We start from the raw sequence: 23,140 nt of genomic DNA on the forward strand, positions 1-23,140 counted from the left end.
ATTGTGAATTTAACTGTGGCATAAACCGCATAAAACTTAAAATATAGGTATAGAGGAATATCAAGTACAAGTCGCAACATACTGTCCGCGCGCCAATTCCGTGCATTCGGAGGTCGAGGAAGTGGGGGGGTGGGTGTGCGCCGCGCCCATACGTACAAAATGACACCACTCGGTCATGACGCCCAACATTCCTAACATTCCTCAGCCGTGCACGGAATTCGCGCGCGGACAGTACATATAACTTTTCGTAGATATCTAAGTTATAATAAAATTAAAAGGTATTTTACAACTTGAAATTTTAAAATGCAACAAAACAATGTTAGCAAGAATAAAATCTGCTAACTGTAAAGCAGAGTTGATTCTTAAGCTGCAGGTCACAGAGCCACCAGATGCAGACGTTGAGAAAGAGCCAGGTTTCTTAGTCGAACAATTGACCACAATACCATTTGTAAAGTAATAATAATCACCTTTGGGTTGTGGGAAACTTTTATTTTAATTATTGTTTCTTTTATAGGTACATATTTTTGAGTAAGTTTCATGGACCCCGGCGTTTTCAACTAATTGTATTACATTTTAAACAGCAAGCAGGTCTTGGATATATTATTTAATGTTCATTCAATTAACAACTCCATCGCCCCAACTAAATAAGATCAATACGGGTAACTGTGACATAGGGCCAAGTGTGGCTGGCCTTCACTTTGGGACCTATTAACACATTAGTCTTATTTGCGAGTTCATAGATTTGCCATTAAACGCAAGTAGCTAGTAGTTAATGTATTAACTCGCAATAAACACTAATCAATGTATAAACCGGCCCCAATGTGAAGCCCAGCCACACTTACCCCTACCCGTATATACCTACCTCGTTTTTTTTAGCATTAGAAAAGACTACACGATCATGACGTGTCTTTTATTAAATTGATTGTGATCGCACTTAAACTATCGTGAGACATATTTCAAAATATTTATCAATACGGTTTTTACTCACTAACAACCGGCGCGGGCAGTGCACTACGAACAACCGCCGCGGACACTCGTGCCTGAGGATGGATTCCCAAAGAATCCGAAACATGTCGCCAAAAGCGACTAAAAATAATAGTGAGTAAAAACCGTATTGATAAATATTTTGAAATTGATTGTGTTTAATTTTACGCATTTATGTATTTTGAATGGGGCCGTCAGCTGTAAATTGTATCAAGATCAAATCTTCCTTTCTTGGCTTGCGGTTTAAAATGTTTTAAGGTAAACAAAAATTATATTGCAATAAGTTGCTAATGCTGGTGGCTCTCGTGACGGCAGCGGCAGAAGCGGTAGCGTTACGGCCAGGCCACAATTCGCGCGACGGTGACAGCGGCGAGCGGTATCCATAGGTGGGAACGAAAGGTCGGATCGCCGTTTCTCGCTTCCACCTGTGGGCGGCGCTCGCCGCTGCCTTGGCCTCGCCGGCAGTGAAGCCATGCCTCGGTGCAGCCATGCTCGGTATGGGGACGGGGACGCGCAGGGTGTAGACTGTAGGAACAGTATCAGACCTGGCGGAGGCCCAGTGGGCGGCTAGCGTTGCGCGGCGGCGCCGGCCCGCTCTAGTCATCGCGGGTCCGACCCATCTGCCGCCGAACATTCACATTATTCACAAGCGAAATCATCGTCCACGAGCGGGGAACTAGGCGCTTCATCCGATCGGCAATCTTTGTGATATATCTCCGTTAGGATGAAATTTCTAGCGCCACCTCGCTGTATGGGCTGTACTCCAAAAGGGAACTTTGGTCGAGGAAACGATTCTTCTAAGTCGATCGATTAAGTTCCAGGCGTTTTGTCTCACGAAAGCTGTTTAAATATACGTGTGTGCGTGAGATCGGTTGCACACTCGAAGTTACTCACACATGTATGATAGACCCGCCGCTTTGGTTAGATAAAACGTTTGTACTGATACATTAAGATTTCAGAAGGGGATCGTTAACAAAGCCAACACCTGGGAAATATTTCAAACATCGGAAAGAGAACATATTCCATCTGTTGGTTTAATATGAAATTTGCGAAAGTAATTTGCTTTTGCGACTAAATTATCATAAACCGTGTAAACCCAGATGGAACATTAAAGTTAGTTCATATGATATGATGAAAGCATTTGATGTGTTAGCGGAACTCGACACAAGCATGAGATGATCGATGTTAGACTCAAAATGTACAATAAGATATTATAAGAACGGCTCTTTCTTCTCCGTGAGATAATACATCACACAATAAGATTGCTGGGGCATAAAACGATACCATTTGCATTTTTCAATTATTTTTTTGAAGGTAAGTATATTTACACAAATTAGTGAGAGGAGCGTGTATCTAAAGCGGAGTCAATAGAAATTGCAAAAAATGTAAACAAACCAATTTAACTTCTTTCTAAAAGTAATCTCGAACTTTTTAACCTTTTATCCGCTTAGAATTCTTCATCGAGCGTGCCTGTGTCGCTGCCGATACGAAGTTACATCACGCCTTGTCTTATTTATCAGACTGCGGCGAAATGAGCTGGATATTGTATGTCTTATATATCAGTCAGTCTACGCCGGTTCAAAGGTTAAGGACCATGACCTTATCAACAGTTAATATACATACTTAAATCTTTTATTCGTATACATTTTTTGTTGAACCAAAAAATATTTTTAAAATTATTTATTTATTTTATTATGTCGCCAAAAGCGACTAAAAATAATAGTGAGTAAAACCGTAGTAATCTAAATATTTCAAAAATTATTTATTAATATTTCAGAGACCACCTATCAAAATGTTAGGTTACATATCAAACTAGCGACCCGGCGGCTTCGCTCGGGTTACACAAAACCTTAACAAATTATACACCTAACCTTCCTCAAGAATCCTTTTAGAGTTTTTGAGTTTATCGCGAACATACATACACACAGACAGACGCGGCGGGGGACTTTGTTTTATGAGGTGTAGTGATGCTAACAAAACCTGTCATAATATTTGTTTACATTATTTGCTATTTGTATAGAACTCCACTTTACTTCAGAGCAGGGTGCCTGTATTAGAGGCCGGCTCTGTGTAGTTTGCGCGAAAGCAAAAAGTATCGTCCAGTAGCGGCTTTCACTCAGGCCACGGCGGGCAGCTGTAGAGAGTAGAGACTGACCGTGCTGGTGGTGCTGCGCCTGCTGCGTGTTGGTGGCCTCGTCCGCGGTGCGCTTGAAGAAGTTGTGTTGCAGCGCGTAGTACGGCGTCACTCGCTGCTTGGGGTCGTACTCTAGCATACGGAGAATTAGGTCCTGGAAATATTTTATTAAATATTACATTGTGACAATAATTTCGTTCAACTAACGGCAGACTATAAAATCAATCATTTTCTAACAATTCACTGCGAATGTAAACCACGTGGATCAAGCCTCTTATTGTTCACCCTTTGATTATGAATAATTATAATATGACATATTCACATCTTTCAATGTTAATTTCATACAAAGTGGCAACAGAGTGCGCTATAACGCTGGCAACTCGTGGACAGCAGTCAGAGCTATAAAAAAACAAACCGCGTTTTGTCCGTCTCGATTATGCGAACTCGAAGTAAAACCAAAACGTTTCATTCGAATAGAGACCGCTCTTGAAAACGAACCAAAGATCTGGGGCCCCCCAGGGGGGCGATAGAAACGTCAATCGAAGCTTAAATTACGTATGGAAATAGTCAGGTGACTTTTCGTAGCATCCGTCGCCGATATATTTTTTTCTTTTCGTTTAGCGTTTGTCGACGTGCGATTGTCATCCCGCGGAGATACTCTACATCACCTAAGGCAGTATCCGTCAAAGGTTTCGAAGAGTCAGAAATAATAAGACAGATAGACAGACTTAAATAAGCACTTAGCATTTATTGACTATGCTAAAGCTTTTGATTCTCTATCCCACGAAAGCAAGCACTAGAGACCCAAAACATCCCGAAAACTTATATAAACATCCTGATGGACACATATAGCAAAAGTGTAAGCAGTGATAAAAATATGTAGAGGTGTGAAACAGGGAGACCCGCTGTCGCCTACAATCTTCATCCTCAATCATCACGAAAATTTGATTCTCGATCAGATGGCGCCACTACCGTTGGCCTACTCTCGTATAGAGGGCGTTGACCGTTTCGATTGTTATTTAACAATTTTAACGCATATCAGTGAAAGAACATGGGTCAAAATCATAAAAATAATTAATGCAAATAAAAAAAATCATTTATCCATATTTAAATACATTTTATCGTATTTTTATAAATCTTTATTTTTAGTTTTAGTGTGTCGATAGATGGCAGTGAATTTACTGTGGTTACAAAATTTACTATGACAATACCGCTTTATAATAATATATCCTCCTTGATAATGTCAAACTTGGATATACAACTTCAATACAAAGGACAAAATACAGAAGGCCCAGCGTGCAATGGAGAGGAGTATCCTGAACATTAGGCTGAAGGACAGACAACGATCCCAAGACATACGCAAAAAAAACCAACGTCATTGATGCTCTTCAGCATATGAAAAGCCTGAAGTGGAAGTGGGTTGGTCACGTGGCAAGAATGACAGATGAAAAGTGGACACAACTTGCTACTACGTGGCCAGGACCAAGGGCTAAGAGAGGCCAAGGACGCCCTAAAGATGTTGGCTTAACGATACGTGTTATAAATGTGCCGGAGAAGACTGGATACAGTGGAAACTGTTGGAGGAGGCCTTTACCCGACAGGGGCCTTAATTACCTTTGATATAATAGGTATGCTATTTCCTTTTATTATGTATTAGATAAGGCTATTATTAATTATAATAGGTAAGAAGTGTAGGTGTTACCTTAAACTTAAGATAGTCTGAGACGGAGTGTCCGGGCTCGCCGCGCCGCCTCGCCGCGGGCCCGCCGCCCTCGACGCCGAGGATGTCGTGCAGCCGCCGCGTGCCCGCCGCGCGGTACTTCCTGAAACCACTGCACACCTTATTCTACTCATCCTGCTAGTGCCACCTACCGGTTTACGAAAAATCGTGTAAGTTCATATTGAGGTATTGGTACCGCAATAGTTCAATTACTGACGGACTGATCAACGCCGATCGGCACAGAACTATGAAACTTAGCGAACGTTTTAGCGGTGACGGACGGTCTGGTGCGACCGACTCTAAATGATAGTACTCGTAGCTTTGACGATTAACATTTGATGCAGATTAGTGCCCCAAACGGGCTACAATGATACAATAGATCACAACTTTAATTTACACTATTGGTTGATCTGTGTGAGATTGTGTTGCCAATGTAAAAGTGTCCAATAGTAAGGTGGTTTATTGTGACTTCTAACAATAATTATCTGAAGTTTCATAAACGGCAATGTATTTACTTTCTTCAATTTATTATAGTCCTAAAGATTATATCATATTTATATATATTATATGCATTGTATTATGTTTTATCTGCAAATAAACGATTGATTGATTCTAGATATATTATTTGTCACAGAAGTCGGGATTAAAACATACCTCCCATCTTTCCCGTTGACTTTCTTCAAAACATAACCGCCACCTTCTGACGCTGGTAGTTTGTCGAAGAATTTTCTGGTTTTATGAGCCTGAAAAAATATTATGAATAATGTTATGTTAAATAATGGCCGTATAATTATAGGCGCCATGTCATAAATTATGCCCAGCAAGATCTCCGGTGATAAATAGAATATTGACTGAATGTAATCGAACTTAAACTATCGTGAGACATATTTCAAAATATTTAGATCAGTACGGTCCGGAGTGCACGACGTACAACCGCCGCGGACACTCGTGCCTGAGGAAGGATTCCCAAAGAATCCGAAACATGTCGCCAAAATCGACTAAAAATAATAGTGAGTAATAAAAACCGTACTGATCTAAATATTTTGACTGAATGTATTGCTCTAACTTACCTGATCTAATAAGTGATCCGGCGGCATGCCTAGCACCTCAACGATCTTGTTCATCTGGTCAATCTCGTTGGCTCCGCTGAACAATGGTTCGCCCGTATGCATCTCCACCAGTATGCAACCCAGCGACCACATGTCTATCGCAAGGTCGTAAGGTATGCCCAGTAGGACCTCCGGTGATCGGTAGAACCTTGACTGGATGTATTGGTATATCTGGAATGTTACGAATTTATATTAAAGTAAAGAATACGATTTTTCACGTGTATATGTTACGGGCAACTTGATTAACCGGGCAGTATAAATAGAGACCGGTCATTATGAATAATGCCCAAGAGCGTCGGGAAAAATGGATAAATGTATTACTTTGGAACGTCCATATTAATGATACCCGACGGCCCGTGGTCCATTCAATAAATCAAGGTTTGAGATAGCTTGAATTTTTAACTTGGACCGGTCAGTATGAATACTTCCCTACTTCTAGCCGGGCAATGTGATAAATACGGTCGCGCTTTGGTGGAAGCAGTTTATTTATGTGGGGAGTTGCAATTCTAACCTAAGGGTCATTCCAGGGTCAAACGACACCACAGATGATAAATTCAAGAATTCATTTCTGTTTGCAATTCTAAAATAACCTAAATCCACTTTTCTGTAAGTAGTTCCTTTCTGTGCGGGGTTGCAGTTCTTACCTAAACTAAACCTACACTACAGCTCATCTGTTTTATTACATTGCCTAAGGTAGGGTCATTATTCATACTGACCGGTCAAAGTGATTCACTTGCAGTTTTAATTACATACACTTGATGAGGGCATTATGCATACAGACCGGTCATTATTCATAGTGACCGGACTTATCAAGTTGCCCGTAACATATACAGTTACACACTTCTGGTCAAATGTTTATAAATTAATTTTTAGGCTACTTATAAAAACGTAAGGCTGCGATCACTACTCATTTCATTAATATCTTCGTCATGAGAAAACTCTTTCGATTCCAAATCTTTAATAATTTCTACACATTTCGTCCATATTGCATTGAAATGAGCAATTTTGATAGGCATCGACACATATCAAGTCGATACAATAACCAAAAGCTTTATTATATATCATAACATATTGCGCATGTCTATGCTAATGTTGGATAATTTTATTATTTCTTGAAAAACTGTATAGATCCAGTTCTCAGTTCGCATTTACAAGTCACGCGTCGAATCAAAACAACACATTAATAGCCCTACTAAATGCATTAATATATTGCGTCACACGTTAGTGAATAACCTCTTTCGCAGTGCAAGAAACATTAACGTAGTCGAGACGCAGTATGCGATAACCTCAGAGTACAAGTACCGAATCACACGGCCCGTGTGTGATTTATCTTTGCAATTAGAATTAACTAGGAACAGTCTATAAATCGGGACTAGTTATTAGAAATGTGGTCGATGAGCGATATTGCATATTAAGCTTTACTTTAAGGCCATAAGGCCCATAAGACTTAAAAGTCAGTGTAGGCTGCATGACATATGCGAGCGTGAATAGAAGTGTTCAATGGAGGTTAAAGTCGATTTCGGCTTTAATTTTCGGGAACTGAAATAGATTGCATTCCAGATTTTCATTTTGTACTCTGGGTTCAGGTTGAAATGCTACTCTTTCTATAAATCACAATTAAGTTATCACTAATCTGTTAATGTACTCACCCTTTGGCCTAGTTGACACGAACTTCCGAAGTCTACTATCTTAATGGCTGACCTTTTAGGGTTGCATAATAGTATATTTTCGGGCTTAAGATCACAGTGAATTATGTTTAGTTCTGAAAATAAAAACAAGCTTTAATTAGAAACTTACTTAAATGTATTTTGTAACTTAAAGTCGAAGTAAAGGACTTAAAGTTAATAGTCACAATAAGTGGCCTCTATAGCCTTGTTAGATAAAGGTTTTTATAAGCATTTATCTGTATGAACACAATCAATGGAGATTTGAGACAAGGATTGACTTCTCTTCAAGCTGGAGTCCAACCTTTTTGCATATCTTGCCAACAACGACAAAATTTCTACCACACAAATTGACCTTTCAGTCGCAGGTTGCCAACTTGCCGGTTTTTGATATTTTCATCAGCCTAAGCGGTGTATGTCACAATGTGAAACAGGGGTATGAATCATAGCTCCGTTTACTAGGTAATATATTATTCTTCCTATGTACGTTAGGGCAAATAAGAAAATGCTATAAATACGAAAACCAATATTTTGTGCTACACTTGAATCTCTGGCAACACCTGCCAAGACGCTTTAAAGTGCCTTGTCGAGTAGAAATTCGTGATTGTTTGATTTATCCCATTTCCGAGTTTTTACCGCATTGCATCATAAATTAAATTATTGAGCTGACTCACCAGGTTGACTAAGGAAGAGTAGCGCTGTGCACAGCTGTTGCGCGAATTTCCGCGTGAGGTTGAGCGAGACGCCGCGAAAGTTGGTATTCCGCAGCAGGTCGTAGAGGTTGTACGAGAGTAGCTCGAATACTAGGCACAGGTGGTTCCGCCACATGAAGTGACGTTTCAGTTTTACTGGAAATTATAATAACATAGGTGTTAGTTTACCTAAAGGAAAGCGCTGGTGGCGTAGCTGTATGAGCGTGCGACTTGCAATCCGGAGGTTGCGGGTTCAAGCACCGGCTCGTACCAATGAGTTTTTCGAAACTTCTTATGTACGAAATACCAGTCGCTTTCGGTGAAGGAAAACATCGTGAGGAGACCGGACTAATCCCCATAAGGCCTAGTTTCCCCTCTGGCTTGGAAGGTCAGATGGCAGTCGCTTTCATAAGCACTAGTCCCCACGTCAATTCCTGGGATTAGTTGCCAAGCTGACCCCAGGCTCGTTTGAGCCGTGGCAAAATGCCGCGACAACGCGTAGAAGATGATGATGAGGTGTTAGTTTACCTGCGTCATCAATTGTGGTAAATAGTATGCAGTAGTAGTATGTAGTATGTAGTGTGTGTGTGTGTGTGTGTAGTAGTGTGGTGTGTGTAGTAGTGTGTGGTAGTGTAGTGTGGTGTGATGTATGTATGTATGTATATACTTTATTAGTAGTTAGCGATGAAACTAAACATGACATTAAAATTAACTGTGATCAACTCTAGTCTACGTGGTATTCGAAGTCACAACTCTGCATTTAACTTGCTACAAACTGCCCGTTCGTCTTTCACAGCGAATTTTGAAAAGTTGATTAACCCTGAGTACATCCGTTAGCGCATGGCCAATATGATTATTAAATGTGTATTGATATTAAACAATAAACGTGAGCTTTTGAGACAACAAAATGTTTTATGAACTGGCGTGCACTACTTGGCAGCACAGAGAATTATGTCCAGGTACGTGTTTAAGCGCTTATGTTCCTGACAACCTTCTCTATAACTTGACATTTCTAAGTATATATAATAATATAATTGTATCACACAAGGACTGCATTTCAAATAACGAAAAACGTCAAAAAATATATTTATTTATAGAATAGTATCATCGTAGTTAGAGCCGGTTTCAATAATAAGTTTACATCTCCGTTTTTACATCTGAATTTCCGTAGTATTTAAAAATCCTTCATTAACACAAACATATTGTGCCGTTGTGTAGCAACTTTGTTTCTTACAGTTCACAAAGCTAGATTAGAAAAGAAGTTATTATTAGTATTATTTCATGTGCGACTTAAATTCTTGATGGCCTGTTACAGTGCTACAAAATAAATCACAGTCCCGCCATTTAATCACTTTGCAGGGCGGGCGTATTTTATTGCCTTATCATGTGTGAATGCACCTCTAAAGAGCAAGAACCATTTACAATCAGCTTACAATAAACGTCTGTAGCGAGTAGCGAAGCTAAGCTTTAACGTTATTAACTAAAACAATGTTCTTGAGACATTGAGTACCTACTACTTCTTAGATTTTAGCTCATATACAAAAAGCTTCGTTGTTTTTATTGAGGGGGTGGGAAGTTAGAACACAGTAGATGAAAGTGAGCTTGTCAAATTCTTATACCTACTAAAACTTGAATTGATTAACAAATTTCAGCTGTTGAATCGTGGCAGCTGAAGAATTGGCGCACCCAAACACAAGTCAGAGGGAAAACTAGTAGTAGTAGAGTATAGTAAGTTTTATGTCATATCATATCAATACAAAAAGGGGAAATATTTTAATAACTCACCTATATAATACTTATTTTCAGCATCTGCTCTGTTCATCATTTCTAGTAACTTGACTTCTATTTGTGCCTGATTTAGGAAGGGTTTCTTATTCTTAATTATTTTAATCGCTACTTGACACTGCTCCTCGTGATCATACGCTTTCACAACCTGAAACAGAAAAATAAATGTTTGATGTAGATAAATGTATCATTATCACAGCTGTTGCAAACTTTTCTTTCACAAACTCCTTTGGATTGAATCCGAGTTTACATACACAAATCCTAGCAGATTAGTCTCCTATTCTTATGACCACAGTGTACCTTAGATAAGTTCAGGTGGGCCAGAAGTTTGGATTTTATGGCTGCTGACGCAGTCGCGTTCTTTCTGCGAGCCATATATGTATGTAATGTCATCTTGCATGGCGATGTATGTGTGTAAGTGTAAGGCCTGAGTGGACACTCGAGTTGAGCGTGCAGCGTGGCGGGCGTGCGGCGTACATGTTAAACAAATGCAAACGTATAAGAGCGGCCTTAGTGCACGCTGCTCAAATCACTTGTGAGCCCGACGCCACGCTGGACGCCCCGCCGAACGCTCCGCTTCGAGCGTCCACTCAGGCCTTACACTAATCAGAACTTGAATGCGCTTTTTTTGAGAAAGATTACATTAAGTTGAATAGGACTCACCTGTCCAAAAGATCCCTTCCCTATGGGTGAGGAGATCTCATACCGGTCGAGGAACTTCTCGCCCTGTTTTATGATGTAGTCGTGGTTGTCATCGTCGTACCCGTCGTTGTACAACTTCCGCTCCTTCTTGTGCGAGCCGTCCTCGCCCAGGTACTGTTGCGCTCTCCGCTTCTTTTTCGCGTAGTATACCTGATGGCAACGAGAAATAATGGGTATGAATATAATGTACTAAATAGTGTTGAGTAGGTAGTAGAAGATTGTTTGTAAGTGTCCAGTCAAATTGTCCTAGTTTAGCGAGATAGGATAAATAGTCTCGTTTATAATGTATCGACTGTGCATAAAATAGGCTACTATGGAACTTGATTCCAATCATAGAGAAATATAAGTAAGGAAATAGTGGTAACTCCATACATCAGTTTTCTTACCAAAACGCGAGTTATTTCGTACTCGACATCTAGCGTCAAGTATCGGAAATTATCAGTTCTGCTAGTTGACAATAGATGTCGCAACGACCGAAACGTCTAATGCTCAACAATTTTCAGCTAATATTATAGCCGAATTAGCCGGAACTCTATTTTCACTCCTTCTGTTTGTAATATTAGTTGTAAACTGTTTTAGCAGTACATTTTTCATCAGTAGCGACGACACTTGTGACATCTATTGTCAACTAGCAGTACCTACTGATAATTTCCGCTACTTGTCGCTAGATGTCGACTACGAAATAACTTGCGTTTTGGTAAGAAAACTGATGTATGGAATTACCACTCTTTCCTTACTTATATTTATCTATGATTCCAATCGACTTGCCTATTGACACAAATTTACCTTTTACCTTTTTGGAGTTGTTGCAGAAAAAGCAAACCAAGGAATAAGTATGCGGTTTGCCCAAAGGAAAGGTCAAATTTAGTAATTGTCTGGAGAATTCGTACAAGACAATCTACCTATGCCTATTACGAATGGAAGCAAGGTTTTCAGTTCTTGTAACATGTCATCACTCGGAAGGCGTATAGAACCTACTGTGTAATTAGTAGAGCTAATTATGTACCGGCCTCGAGTAAACTTCTAGATATCATCTACGGAACGATCACAAACGAAGAAGCCATTGTTGGCTCACAATCCGAGTAGGTTCGGAAATGTCCGAGCTTTTAAGAAAGATAAGTGACAAAAGGAAAATGTCGAAAAAGAACCCGTCGGCTGCACCGCAAACCTATTTACTGAAACACCTACTTTTACATGAAACACCTCTTTTACGGAATTACCTTATTTTGACATTTTATGGTCATATCCAGCAATAGGGATTTTCGACTGTATTTAATAGTTATTTGTTTTACAAGGGGGCAAAGTTGTTGTTAACCTCTCGTGCTAATATTGATACCCGAGAAAGCGAGATTCCAAAATAGGAATCTTGAGCGTTGCGAGGGTTTCAAGGCACGAGGGTTAAACAAATTTTGCCACCGAGAGAAACACAAACACAAGGAAAATACAAACTGAAAAATATCAAACAAAATCAAAGCAAATTGTTATTAAATATTTATCATTCAAAAGTCAATTCTACCAGCCAACATAAGGAAACAACTCAAAATTTGCATTTGATTACTTTGCCCCACACGTGGATAAAATGCAACTTTCTCATCAGTTTTTGAACAATCAAGAGAAAACAATCCGTTTTTGAACAAACAATCAAGCAGCTGTTGTGCTGAAAAAATAAATTATTTCACGTCAGGCAAGAAATAAAGAGTAGGAAACTTGACCGTGGCGTTACTTGTTCTGTGTTTCATATAGGGTCCTTAGAGGCTAATCGGTCGGAAAAGAAACTGATTGGAACGTCAAGAGCCACACTTGATGCATCATTATTAGATGACTCTTTAAGTTAAGTAGGTAATTAAGTTCCATTTCCTATTTACATGAACTTAATTTAGTTTCATCAAACGTATATCATTGAACTGCTATGATTATATAATACACTTTACAGTACATATGGTTAGAGTTTTGAATGATTCACGGTTAGTTTCACTAGACTTATATTGACCGGGATATAGACCGTGATTACCTTTTGTATTATTTGTGAGCTCCCGATATTTCGACGCAGTTACATGCATCATGTTCACGGGTGACTGAAGATAGCGGGTGGGTGTCAAAGTTGTGTAGACAGCGCTCTGTCTACCCTCATTCTTGCGCGTCGGCTGCGTTCACTTTCAACGTTACCAACGGTCGCATTCACACTTGTTGGTCCGGTTGCGTTCACACTCGTTGGTCTGTCCAAACACACTACACTCACGGTGTCACTACGCGTGTTTGATTCGGATATCACTGGTTTTTTACACAAACAATATCGGGAGCTCACAAATAATACAAAAGGTAATCACGGTCTATATCCCGGTCAATATAAGTCTAGTACATATGGTGCTACTTTCTCGCACTAGTGCGTAATAGAGAACTTTTCGTGCATATGTCGAAAGTTTAAAGGCCATATGTACTGTAAAACGTTGTACGATACACGTGCGAATAGGTAATTCGCAACTCGTGTCGATTTAAAACACTCCTACGGTCGTGTTTTAATTTATCGCCACTTGTTTCGAATTTCCTCTTTTCCGCACTTGTATCGTAAATAACTATTATACACTGATTTAAACTTTCACGATTCCTACACATTATTCATTCATTCATTCATTCATTTATTCCTTTATAAAACATAGTTTTACATGTCAAATACAATTAAATTGTAAAACGGGACTTAATCGCGTATTTAAGTTTTAAGATTTACCGCCGACGTCTCGAGGACTGCGTTGTCCCCGTGGTCTCGGAGAAGACTGGCCAAAGTTTACATCAACATCTTCTAGCCGCGAGAGTATTTCGAACTACCCGCACTTGGTCTTGTTTATCAGCTTGAAAGTTTTGCGCACTAGGGAATGTTACTCAACGATTATATAATGTTACATAAAATAAAATGAAAATGAATTTCAGAATAGTTTTAAAGAATACCTAATAATTACGAGTATACCTATTAAGCACGTTAATATTTGGAATAGACATTTATGCTAGAAACGTTTGTCCTGTCACTCTACAATATAATAGATTACAAAAAAGTCATAATAATATGGAAATGACGGAGTAGCCGAGAGCGGGAATTCGGCTGACGGACGTTGACCCAAATACGCGTTTGACATTGATCGAAGACGCGTCGCGATATGCTTATATAATGATCCTACGCTCGCACCGCACGAATTTAGGTCTATGAAGTTCATTGCTACAGATTGTTTAAAATATAAACAAATTTATACGGTGTTACTGATTTGACCCTTATAGGTTTAATAATTTAAACAATTAGGTAAGTTAAAATGACAAAACCATTGCATATGACATATTTTTTTACCGTTTTAATTTAATAGTACATTATTGCCGAGGCCGCGGGAAAGGGCAATCTGTGGATTAGTTTCGATATTAAGAAGACTAATCCAAGAATTCCTATTCGGCTATTCCTGCAGAGGCATATATAGTGCTTTTCTCCAAACATGCGAGGAAATAAGGTAAAATAATCATTATTTAAGCATCACTCAAACCGAACCTTCACATCAAAAACTATTTCCCTCTTTAATTATTTTATAAAAGTTAAAGGCACTTATTCTGCCATTCAGTACCATTCAATATTCGTTCATTCAATATTATTGTGAAATATAAACTGTATTTGCACGCATGAGATCCTTAAAAAATTATAAAAGACTATATAGTCTTTGATTTTATTACGCAGAATTCGCACGATCATACACGACAGTCTTGTAAGAACGAGACATGTAAGGTCGATTATCTTAGTATCTCAATCTATCCTATAGATTGAAATGATAGCTGACCGAGTGACCGGGTCGTGTAGACACGGCCTGCGGCTATAATAATTGGCTGTTAGCATTTATCTTAGTGGATACATATTAAAAAAAAAGTAAATAACAATACAGTAATATCTTCCCGACCGCTAAAATAGGACAATAATGGTTTGAATTTGACCATAAAGAAGAACTTCCCGTACTATTTTTGCTACAATAAGGTGAACGTTTCCGAGCATATTGGAGAAAAAGCTTTTGCTTATAACCACACTTTATAGTTTGTTACGTCACATGAACATTGACGTGCCTTCGCGTAATATGACCTATACTATCTGGCATTCACAATTGGCCAGTACGCAACATGGCAATAATTCATTGGCAATTGCATATCATTCACGGTGTGGCGGTGCGGAAGTGTCGCATATCGACGCGGCCAAACGATAACCCAAATTTCTGACTGCGACCTACATATTCCCTACAGTAAATTTTACAGGCGGGCGGCCGGCAACGGCGAGGCTTCGCTACATAGCTGCACACCTCACCGCTCCGGCTGACGCGTCTGTTGCCGGTGTTAACCCACTCGCGCAGACATGCCACGCGACGCGACAGACATTTTATTCATGTAACGATGTGAAAAGTATAGGGACTTCGTTGGCATCTTTGACGTTCGGTAGCGGCGTGTTAAGTTTCAAGAGAAACACTTTCGAAAGAGATACAATTTCAGCGTTACCGAAGTGTGGGGTGGGATGTTTGGCGAGATGTAAGCGGGGTGCGGAGGGATCATTTATCATATTTGGGAATCGTGGCCAGATTAGGAGACAAATCATCGCGGTCGCGATTGGTGAGTCAGGCCAGTGACCGCGGCACGTGGCCGCGAGATGAGCGCGTCGGGCCGGGGAGAGACGGCGCGCGGCGGCTGTCATTGATTTTCCCCGTTTTCCCCCTACCCCGAGCCTGTTCCCCTTCCCTTCGCGTCTCACCCACTTCCAGCGCCCGATAACGAGGTTAACGGGCGACGTGAGCGTCTCCTAAACTTTAATTATACCCGTACACCCGTCGTGCATGTTTAACCCGGCCTCTATTCAGCGTTTTGTTTGCTGCACACCTGATAGCGGGGCGTGATCCACTATTTCCGTACAGTTAACTATCTAATGAACGAAGCCGGAGCTCGGAGATGGGAACTCGGAGCGCAACTCGCGGCGCCAACTTGTGTTGCGATCGCTCCGGCCGAGCTCAAATCGAATGCACTAACAACGTCTCATCTCAACGCATAAGCGTACAACTCCAAGTGACATATTGTGCACTCAGGGTCTCTATTGTTTCCCATATAGTTTTAAGTCATAATGTATTGTTTGTCCACATTTTCGTTAGTCATAATTTGGTTTTTCTCCGAAACGCGTAACTTTTCAGGATTGCCATATAACAAACCTAACCTAACCTATCTATAGGATTACCTGAGGAAAACCCTGAAAAGTTAACGGCTTCAGAATTATGACTAATGATTATATGACAATCATTACATTATGACTTTCAATAATTATTTCACACAAAGGGACCCCGTGCACTCATTGTGCTCACAATGCGAAGCTCATGCAGTTTTTATGACGCGAGCTTTACAAAAGATGCTGAAAGTCACGTAAATTCAAGTTTATATAAATAAACTACTACGTTTGCAAGAATGTGCTGCTGAGAGATATCAGATATAATTTTAAAGATTTAAGTGCCTGAATAAAATATGGTACATTTGACAAACGACCCGTGTCACTAGGAGTTATTCTTTGTAAACAAATAGGTAGAGACTGAAATAAAACATGTGAACGGCACGCTCTGTGAACTAGTTTCAGATAGAAACGCGTGGGCGTTGGGGCCTGTTCCCAGATAATTGCAAATCGCCTCTTATACAAGACGGAGCCAACAAATAGATAACTTCCTACGCTTTATCCGCTGCCTACACATAACTTTATAACAAACACTCGTTGGATTTAGCATTTTTAACAAGTTTATGATCGTAAAGGGCACCTTCCTAACTGAAGAATTAACTTCATTGGCTTAATCCGGATTGGTTCTTCATCTATATTTATTACTTTATAATGAGGTTTACCCGGAAGGGTAAAGAACAAGAAAAGCTAAACAAACAAAAATGAAATAAGTATTGTCACACTAATTAATGTATCGATCAATATAAAGCCAATATATCTTCCATATCGTATACAAATTACGTCACTAAATTTTAAAAGCTATAGCAACAATTAGTTAGATAGATCTTGTAAAATTTTCATTAAAAATATGCCATCTAAGTAGGTCTTTAGAAACTTTTCTTGCAACTTGTATGCTTTAATAGGGGCAGGTAAAGTAAGAATCGTTACCTGTTTTCTCAGTTCGATTGCTTGCAAATGAAATGAGGTTTATATTTATTTTTATTATGAATGAAGTATGCCTACTGATGCGTCATCGTCGACGAGTCCTCCGCGTGGGCGGAATAGCTTCCATCAAGGATTTACGGCGTTGGAAGCGATATTAAGCTCGTTATTTCATTGAGAATGTTTAGGACCGCGACTCTAAAATTTTAGATCGAACATACGCGGCCGAACAGAAGGCATCCTAACATTGTAGGACGCCTAATAGATTGGCTGAGGACAAAATAATCGTTACGTTAAGGGTGTATTGTTCTCTACTTTTATTATTAGGTAAGACTGTCCAAGTCAGCTACAAAACAAAACTGTAAGCAGGGGTAAGGTATTATAACCTCGCCCTTAATGTGTGAAATCTATTTCTATACCTATTCCAGATACTAAATAAAATAACAGATAACAAATAAATAATGTGGCCAATCCATGCAAACTAATATCATCCTATAACGTCAGACTCGCAAAGTACCTACGAAAATTAAGTGACCGATATTTAAGTAGGTAGCTAATGTAACTATTGACCCACCAAAAATATTTCATGTAAAGGGTTGCCAAGACTAGGCGTATAAAGCTTTTACATTAAAAGTTATCAGATCCCGTAGTAGGTACCAAGACTTTTACTCTTTAAGTTCTAACTTTATAAGCTCTAACTGTGTAAAGCCAACATCTTGGTCAAACAGTACGGCTTGGCCGTTTCGTTGCTGTCAAATGGACAATACCGTAAACCGTAATGACACTTTCAGAATTTGAAAGACCTGTTTTACTACTTTGTTTGTAGGTACAAGTCCACCGAGGGAGTGTTTATGTGACTACAACGAAACGGCCAAGCTGTACTGTTTGACCAAGATGTTGGCTTTATATGCAGTTAGAGCTTATAAAGTTAGGACTTAGGTACAGAGTAAAAGTCTTGGTACCTACTACGGGATACTATACTACTAACTTTTTATTATTATCTGGAGGCACGGCAGTGCCGCCGCCAAGTCGAGCAAAACAAAGACGCATCCTTTTCTCGAAGCCACTCAGGCCATTTTCAACGTACTGTAATTTTGTGATAGCTAAAGCTAGAGCCCTAAATTTTCAGTGACGTATAGAGCATAACACGATTTAGATATATTCTCAATAACATGTAATTTGAACATGATGTTTAAGAGTTATTGCATGTCAAAGTTCCGTAGTTTTGTCACTGACACACTCACGATCATCATAATTCTAAGGTACTTCTATGAGACCCACAAGCTCCAAATTTGAAACGTAATTAGTTTTTAGCCTATTAAGCCAATAAAAACTTAAAAATACTGCAATATCAGTCACGTTTTAAAGATTTAATAACTGCACAAGTAAGTTTGTAAACCTATATAAATAATATGCGATAACAAAGTTAAGTTTGCAGTTCGTACAATTAGTAGGTTAAGTATAGACGTACACTACGTTGTACGATGACTGTGAGTATGAATGAAGATGTGTATAACTATTATGATATGTGTATACATAGTATGAGTTTGGTATGGGCATGCCAAGTCATTATATGTATTAAAAAAAAATAAGGTATCTAATATTGTTACGGTTTTAACACCCCCTGGCACTGACTAAAATAACCGACTTGGTTTCACATTACATCTGAAAACTTTTTTGTAGTAGAAGAACTGCGTTGCGAGACTTGCATCTTTTTACATGTAATGTTTTTGATGGGTTTTATTTTATATGCTAAAGGAAAGCTGTATTTGGGTATAATATTACATTTTTAGGGTTCCGTACCCAAAGGGTACAAAACACGGGACCCTATTATATACTAAGACTGCGCTGTCCGTCTGTCTGTCATCAGGCTGTATCTCATGAACCGTGATAGTTAGACAGTTGAAATTTTCACAGATAATGCATTTCTGTTACCGCTATAACAACAAATACTAAAAAGTACGGAACCCTCGGTAGGCGAGTTCGACTCGCACTAGTTTTTTACTAACAATATAAAATGAAATAGGAAGTCCAGTACAAAAGTTTCATGCCAAATATATAAAAAAAAACACATTTACGCCCCTAAAGGACTGATGTCAAAACGAATCATATGAGCTCAATCTCGAGAGGTTTACTAGAAGCCACCAAAAGGTTCCATCATCAGATTAGCTCGATGGTACCAAATTTGTATTGTTCTCCATATCAGTACTAGAAGTAGGTTAAAATCGACCTACTATTACATACATGTGAAATTATAATAAAAGTGTTGAAAAATTCGTACCTGTTAGGTTCTTAAGTTTTAAATAAACTGTCTAACCAACGATCGTTTTACGGAATCAAGCATCTTTTGATAGATCCGTAATAAAGTTTGTAAAAATAAACTGTCTTTGTGGTTCGTTGGTTAAATTAAAACAAGAGGCGTAACCCAGCAGTCCCAGCACACAATCCGGGTACCTGTGACACAGTAAATTGCTATCTCAATCACGGCTAATACACAGAAGACAACGACATTAGCAAGGCACGCTATTGGTTGAATGACCTTTAGACGGCTATTTATATTCTCAATTCGTCTGATTGGATGTTGTTTGTATTCGTTTTTTAACCTCTATGAAACACTGATTTTGGATTTGAAAAGAATTTCAAATATTCATGAGAATATTGTGCGCTAGAGTTAGTCTTATGTGGTAAGTTTATTTAGATTGGGTTTGTCTAGCCAGTCATAAACGAGGTTGCTTACACGTAACTGCAATCTTTCTAGCACATCTAGCAGTCTGTCTCATTACCTCCTGGGATTGGCCTTTAGTTTATGCCGCGGCAATAATTATTTTTGTGCGACGTGAAACCATTATAGGCGGCATTGGCTGGGCCGAATTTAAATAATGTATGTTTCGTTTATACATGTTTATTTTCCATGGATCTTTGCTTAGATTTACGACCAGGACCATGCCTTGCAAATAAAACAAAATTCACAATAAAAATCAAATCCGATAAGCTGCTCTTTATTTACTTTTTTTTAAATTTTCTATGAAAATTCATTGTGATATTAACTGTTACGTCAATCTAGATGGGCATTAAATTTTAAACTTGCCACTTTTAACAGAACGGATTAATTAGCAGTCTATTTTTGCATTGTTATAAAAAAATAATTAAAAAAACGGCAAACGCAATCCTTCCTCTGAAACGATATTGTTGGTCTAACTAAGCGGACTGCAAGGGTTGATTAGAATGCAGAAAGAAAAACAGAACCCAATAAAACAAACATGAACAGATGCAGTCAAAAAAGAAAGTTGGGACGAGGCAAAGGTTGAAAAAAAAGTTTAAGTTAATTAGTATTGTATCTTGTAGGAGTGCAGTTATGTCAATGACATCTAATAAAGGTTTTTGCCCGACAGAGGGTCATTCCACACAACCCCTGCACATAGCTGGGTTTACAAGCATGACGTCACGATGACATCATCTGATAGCGTTCGACATTCCGCACAGCTCGTATATTATGGTTTTAATCAAGAAATGGACAATCTCCTTATCGTATGTTTCTCAAGTGATCGCTGTTTTGGTCAATTTTAATACACGTGTTGGTTTCGGTATTGTATCGAGTGCAAACAAAACACGTATGCAGCGTTGGCAAATACGTGAGTCTACCGCTATTGTCATTAATTATCCACGGTCTAGCCGACGATACCGCGGTAAGGCGGCGAGGCGGTGACGCGTTATCGTAGCCGCTGCACCGCGACGCATCGCGATATCAATTAAACCTCTCGTAACTGCGCAAGTTTACATCATTAAAGGCGTAAAAAGACATTTATTGCGAGAAAATTTGTGCAATCAATTAGGAGTTTTAACGGGCGGCGGGGGTCGTGTGATGGTGTGAGAGACATGGGGGTGCGTGCGATGCAGCGGAGTGGTGTCGGGGGGTGGCAGCGCGCGCATCTGTGTGCATTCGGCATATTTACCCCGATAGTGGGCGGGCGGGTTCACTGACCCGACCCAATGCAAGGCTCGTACGTAGGCCGACGCACACGCCGGCGCGTTTCATTACTGCCACCGCACCGCACAACGATGCAAAAAGCTAACACTGCGTCAAGTGGGCACGCACGGGTTTTTAATCATCTGACGGATTCCGCATGCACTCTATCTATTTAAATTGCATTAGCCGAACGTTTAATAGCCCCGCGGTCTTACTCATCTGCTAACATGATATTAACGCATAAGTTTCGTAATAAAATTGTAATATTTACTCAATTGGATTTTCCACGTAACTAATAAGGTCGGAATTGTTTTCCCTTAACACACTGATCATAACAAAAGATCATGTGCTAAAATCTGAAAGATTGTTTGTGCATGAGTGCCCTTGTATACCTATAAGTTACTCAAACTTTAAGTGGCAACAAACATAGAAATAATGTGATCTAGTGGAAAGTTTGGGAGCCAAATTGTCTACACTTTCTTATGCATAAATTCCAATTATAGTGAATGACTCATCATAGGAGGATAGGTAGTAAATGTAGTACATAATTCGGTATGTTGATCTTTAGCGTTCTACAAAAATATTCTTGACGCATTTTTATTATGCCTCTAAAGCATAACTACAGATGTGCAAATTGCGGAAACTTTCCAAAAAGTGGGAAAAGTTCTCGGAAATTCTTGAAATTTTCACAGAAATAAAAGAAATCAACGAGTAAATCAGAGCTCAACGAGGGTGCGGAGTGTTAGGGTCGACAACGTGCAGTAACTCCTCTGGAGTTGCTGGCGTACATAGGCTACGGAGACTGCCATCAGGCGGACCGTATGCTTGTTTGCTACCGACATAGTATTAAAAAAACCATTTTATGTTTCGGAAACTTTCAATTCCCATACAAAAATGTGAGAAATTTCTGAATTTTTCCCAAAATTTCCTTCGCCACATCAGTAAGCATAACGTTACTTTAGAAGAGAATAGCAGGCTCGGCAGGTTAAAGCAACCGGTCCATACATAACAGCCTGACGAGCCATATCGATCTCGTGTTTATTTCCGCCTCCAGCGCGCTAGATAACTCATTGAACATTTATAAACACACTAAAATGACCGTACGTAAGCAACAATCCAACATAAATAACGCGTAACGTAGCAATTGAATCCGAAATAAACAGGTTCGCGTACCAAACGTCATAATTACAGGATAGCATTCATAAAACCCGCGGTTAGCGTAGACAAACACACACACGGCTGTGCCATAAAGCAGGGTATATACTTATGCAAAACCACCCTTGCAGCAAATCGTCGGATGCAATGCAATGCCATAACCTACCGCACGTTCCCCTCGCCGGGGCAGGTTCGGGCAGACGCATTTGACGGCTATTTCCATAATAGCTAAGATACTCTTGTTATTATTCATTAACACTGCACCAATGCAGCGAGCTTGTTGATGTTTATACAATTATCCAAACACATCAAACAGAGGGGACTGAATGAGCTCTTATCATGAAACCGATTGATTAATTTAATAAAAAAATATCTAGGTATAAGCGGGTATTATAAGCGGGATTTGAATAAGTACTACCCCGATGAATGTCATCAATTTGATACTTACTCATAATTACTACAATACAATACAATATTCTTTACAGTACATATGGTGCTACTTTACCGCACTAGTGCGATAATTAGCACATTACTTCACTATTTTAAATTTTTTAAGGGCCATAATAATATGTACTGTAAAACGTTGTAATTCCTACTTTTCGCACTTGTATCGACATGTACTATTACTGCATACCTCACACAGTTACCTACGGCATAAAGATTTTAGTTATTCTTACTAACAACAAATTATTATTTTTTATCTTAGACATCAGAGTTTCATTATTAACATTCTATGACATGTTAATATGTTTTATTTGTAATACAGACTAATACTAGTTAATGCAGTATGTCTGCTTGTTATCTTCCCAGGCTTAAACCGCTAAACCAATTAAGATAAAATACTCTGGAAATGCTTCGAGTTCTGGAGAACTGGTATTTGGCAACTAAGATGTCATTACACCTGTCAATTGTTGAACTAACATGTTATACCTAATGCAAACAGTTTTTTTGTCAAAATAAGTTATTATCAACATAAACATGTAAGTCATATTTAGATAATAAATTTTTGGTATATCAATATCCACCACCACTTTGTATATCGATAGCTTTCAAAAATGATTTATTGACTGGTTAGGGACACTAGGATAC

The 23,140-nt window shown here is 39.2% G+C and overlaps 1 protein-coding gene across 7 annotated transcripts in view; it reads right to left on the reverse strand.

Moving 5' to 3' along the window:
* Positions 1 to 23,140, reverse strand: part of LOC134748024 (serine/threonine-protein kinase minibrain) — a 174,882-nt gene that overhangs the window by 4,339 nt on the left and 147,403 nt on the right. For 5 of the 7 annotated variants that reach the window (XM_063682734.1, XM_063682737.1, XM_063682736.1 and 2 more), the window contains exons 4-11: positions 10,752 to 10,940; positions 10,089 to 10,236; positions 8,286 to 8,459; positions 7,597 to 7,709; positions 5,909 to 6,118; positions 5,493 to 5,581; positions 4,821 to 4,950; positions 3,140 to 3,272 (exon numbers count right to left, since the gene is read on the reverse strand). In XM_063682734.1, coding sequence (XP_063538804.1) covers positions 3,140 to 3,272; positions 4,821 to 4,950; positions 5,493 to 5,581; positions 5,909 to 6,118; positions 7,597 to 7,709; positions 8,286 to 8,459; positions 10,089 to 10,236; positions 10,752 to 10,940 — 1,186 coding nt within the window. Of the gene's footprint in view, positions 1 to 1,529; positions 1,605 to 3,139; positions 3,273 to 4,820; positions 4,951 to 5,492; positions 5,582 to 5,908; positions 6,119 to 7,596; positions 7,710 to 8,285; positions 8,460 to 10,088; positions 10,237 to 10,751; positions 10,941 to 23,140 lie in introns of all 7 variants that reach the window. The other 2 variants (XR_010128378.1, XM_063682735.1) reach the window with 2 other exon arrangements.

The sequence above is a fragment of the Cydia strobilella genome, chromosome 15, assembly GCF_947568885.1.
Source record: "Cydia strobilella chromosome 15, ilCydStro3.1, whole genome shotgun sequence".
NCBI classification, from domain to species: domain Eukaryota; kingdom Metazoa; phylum Arthropoda; class Insecta; order Lepidoptera; family Tortricidae; genus Cydia; species Cydia strobilella.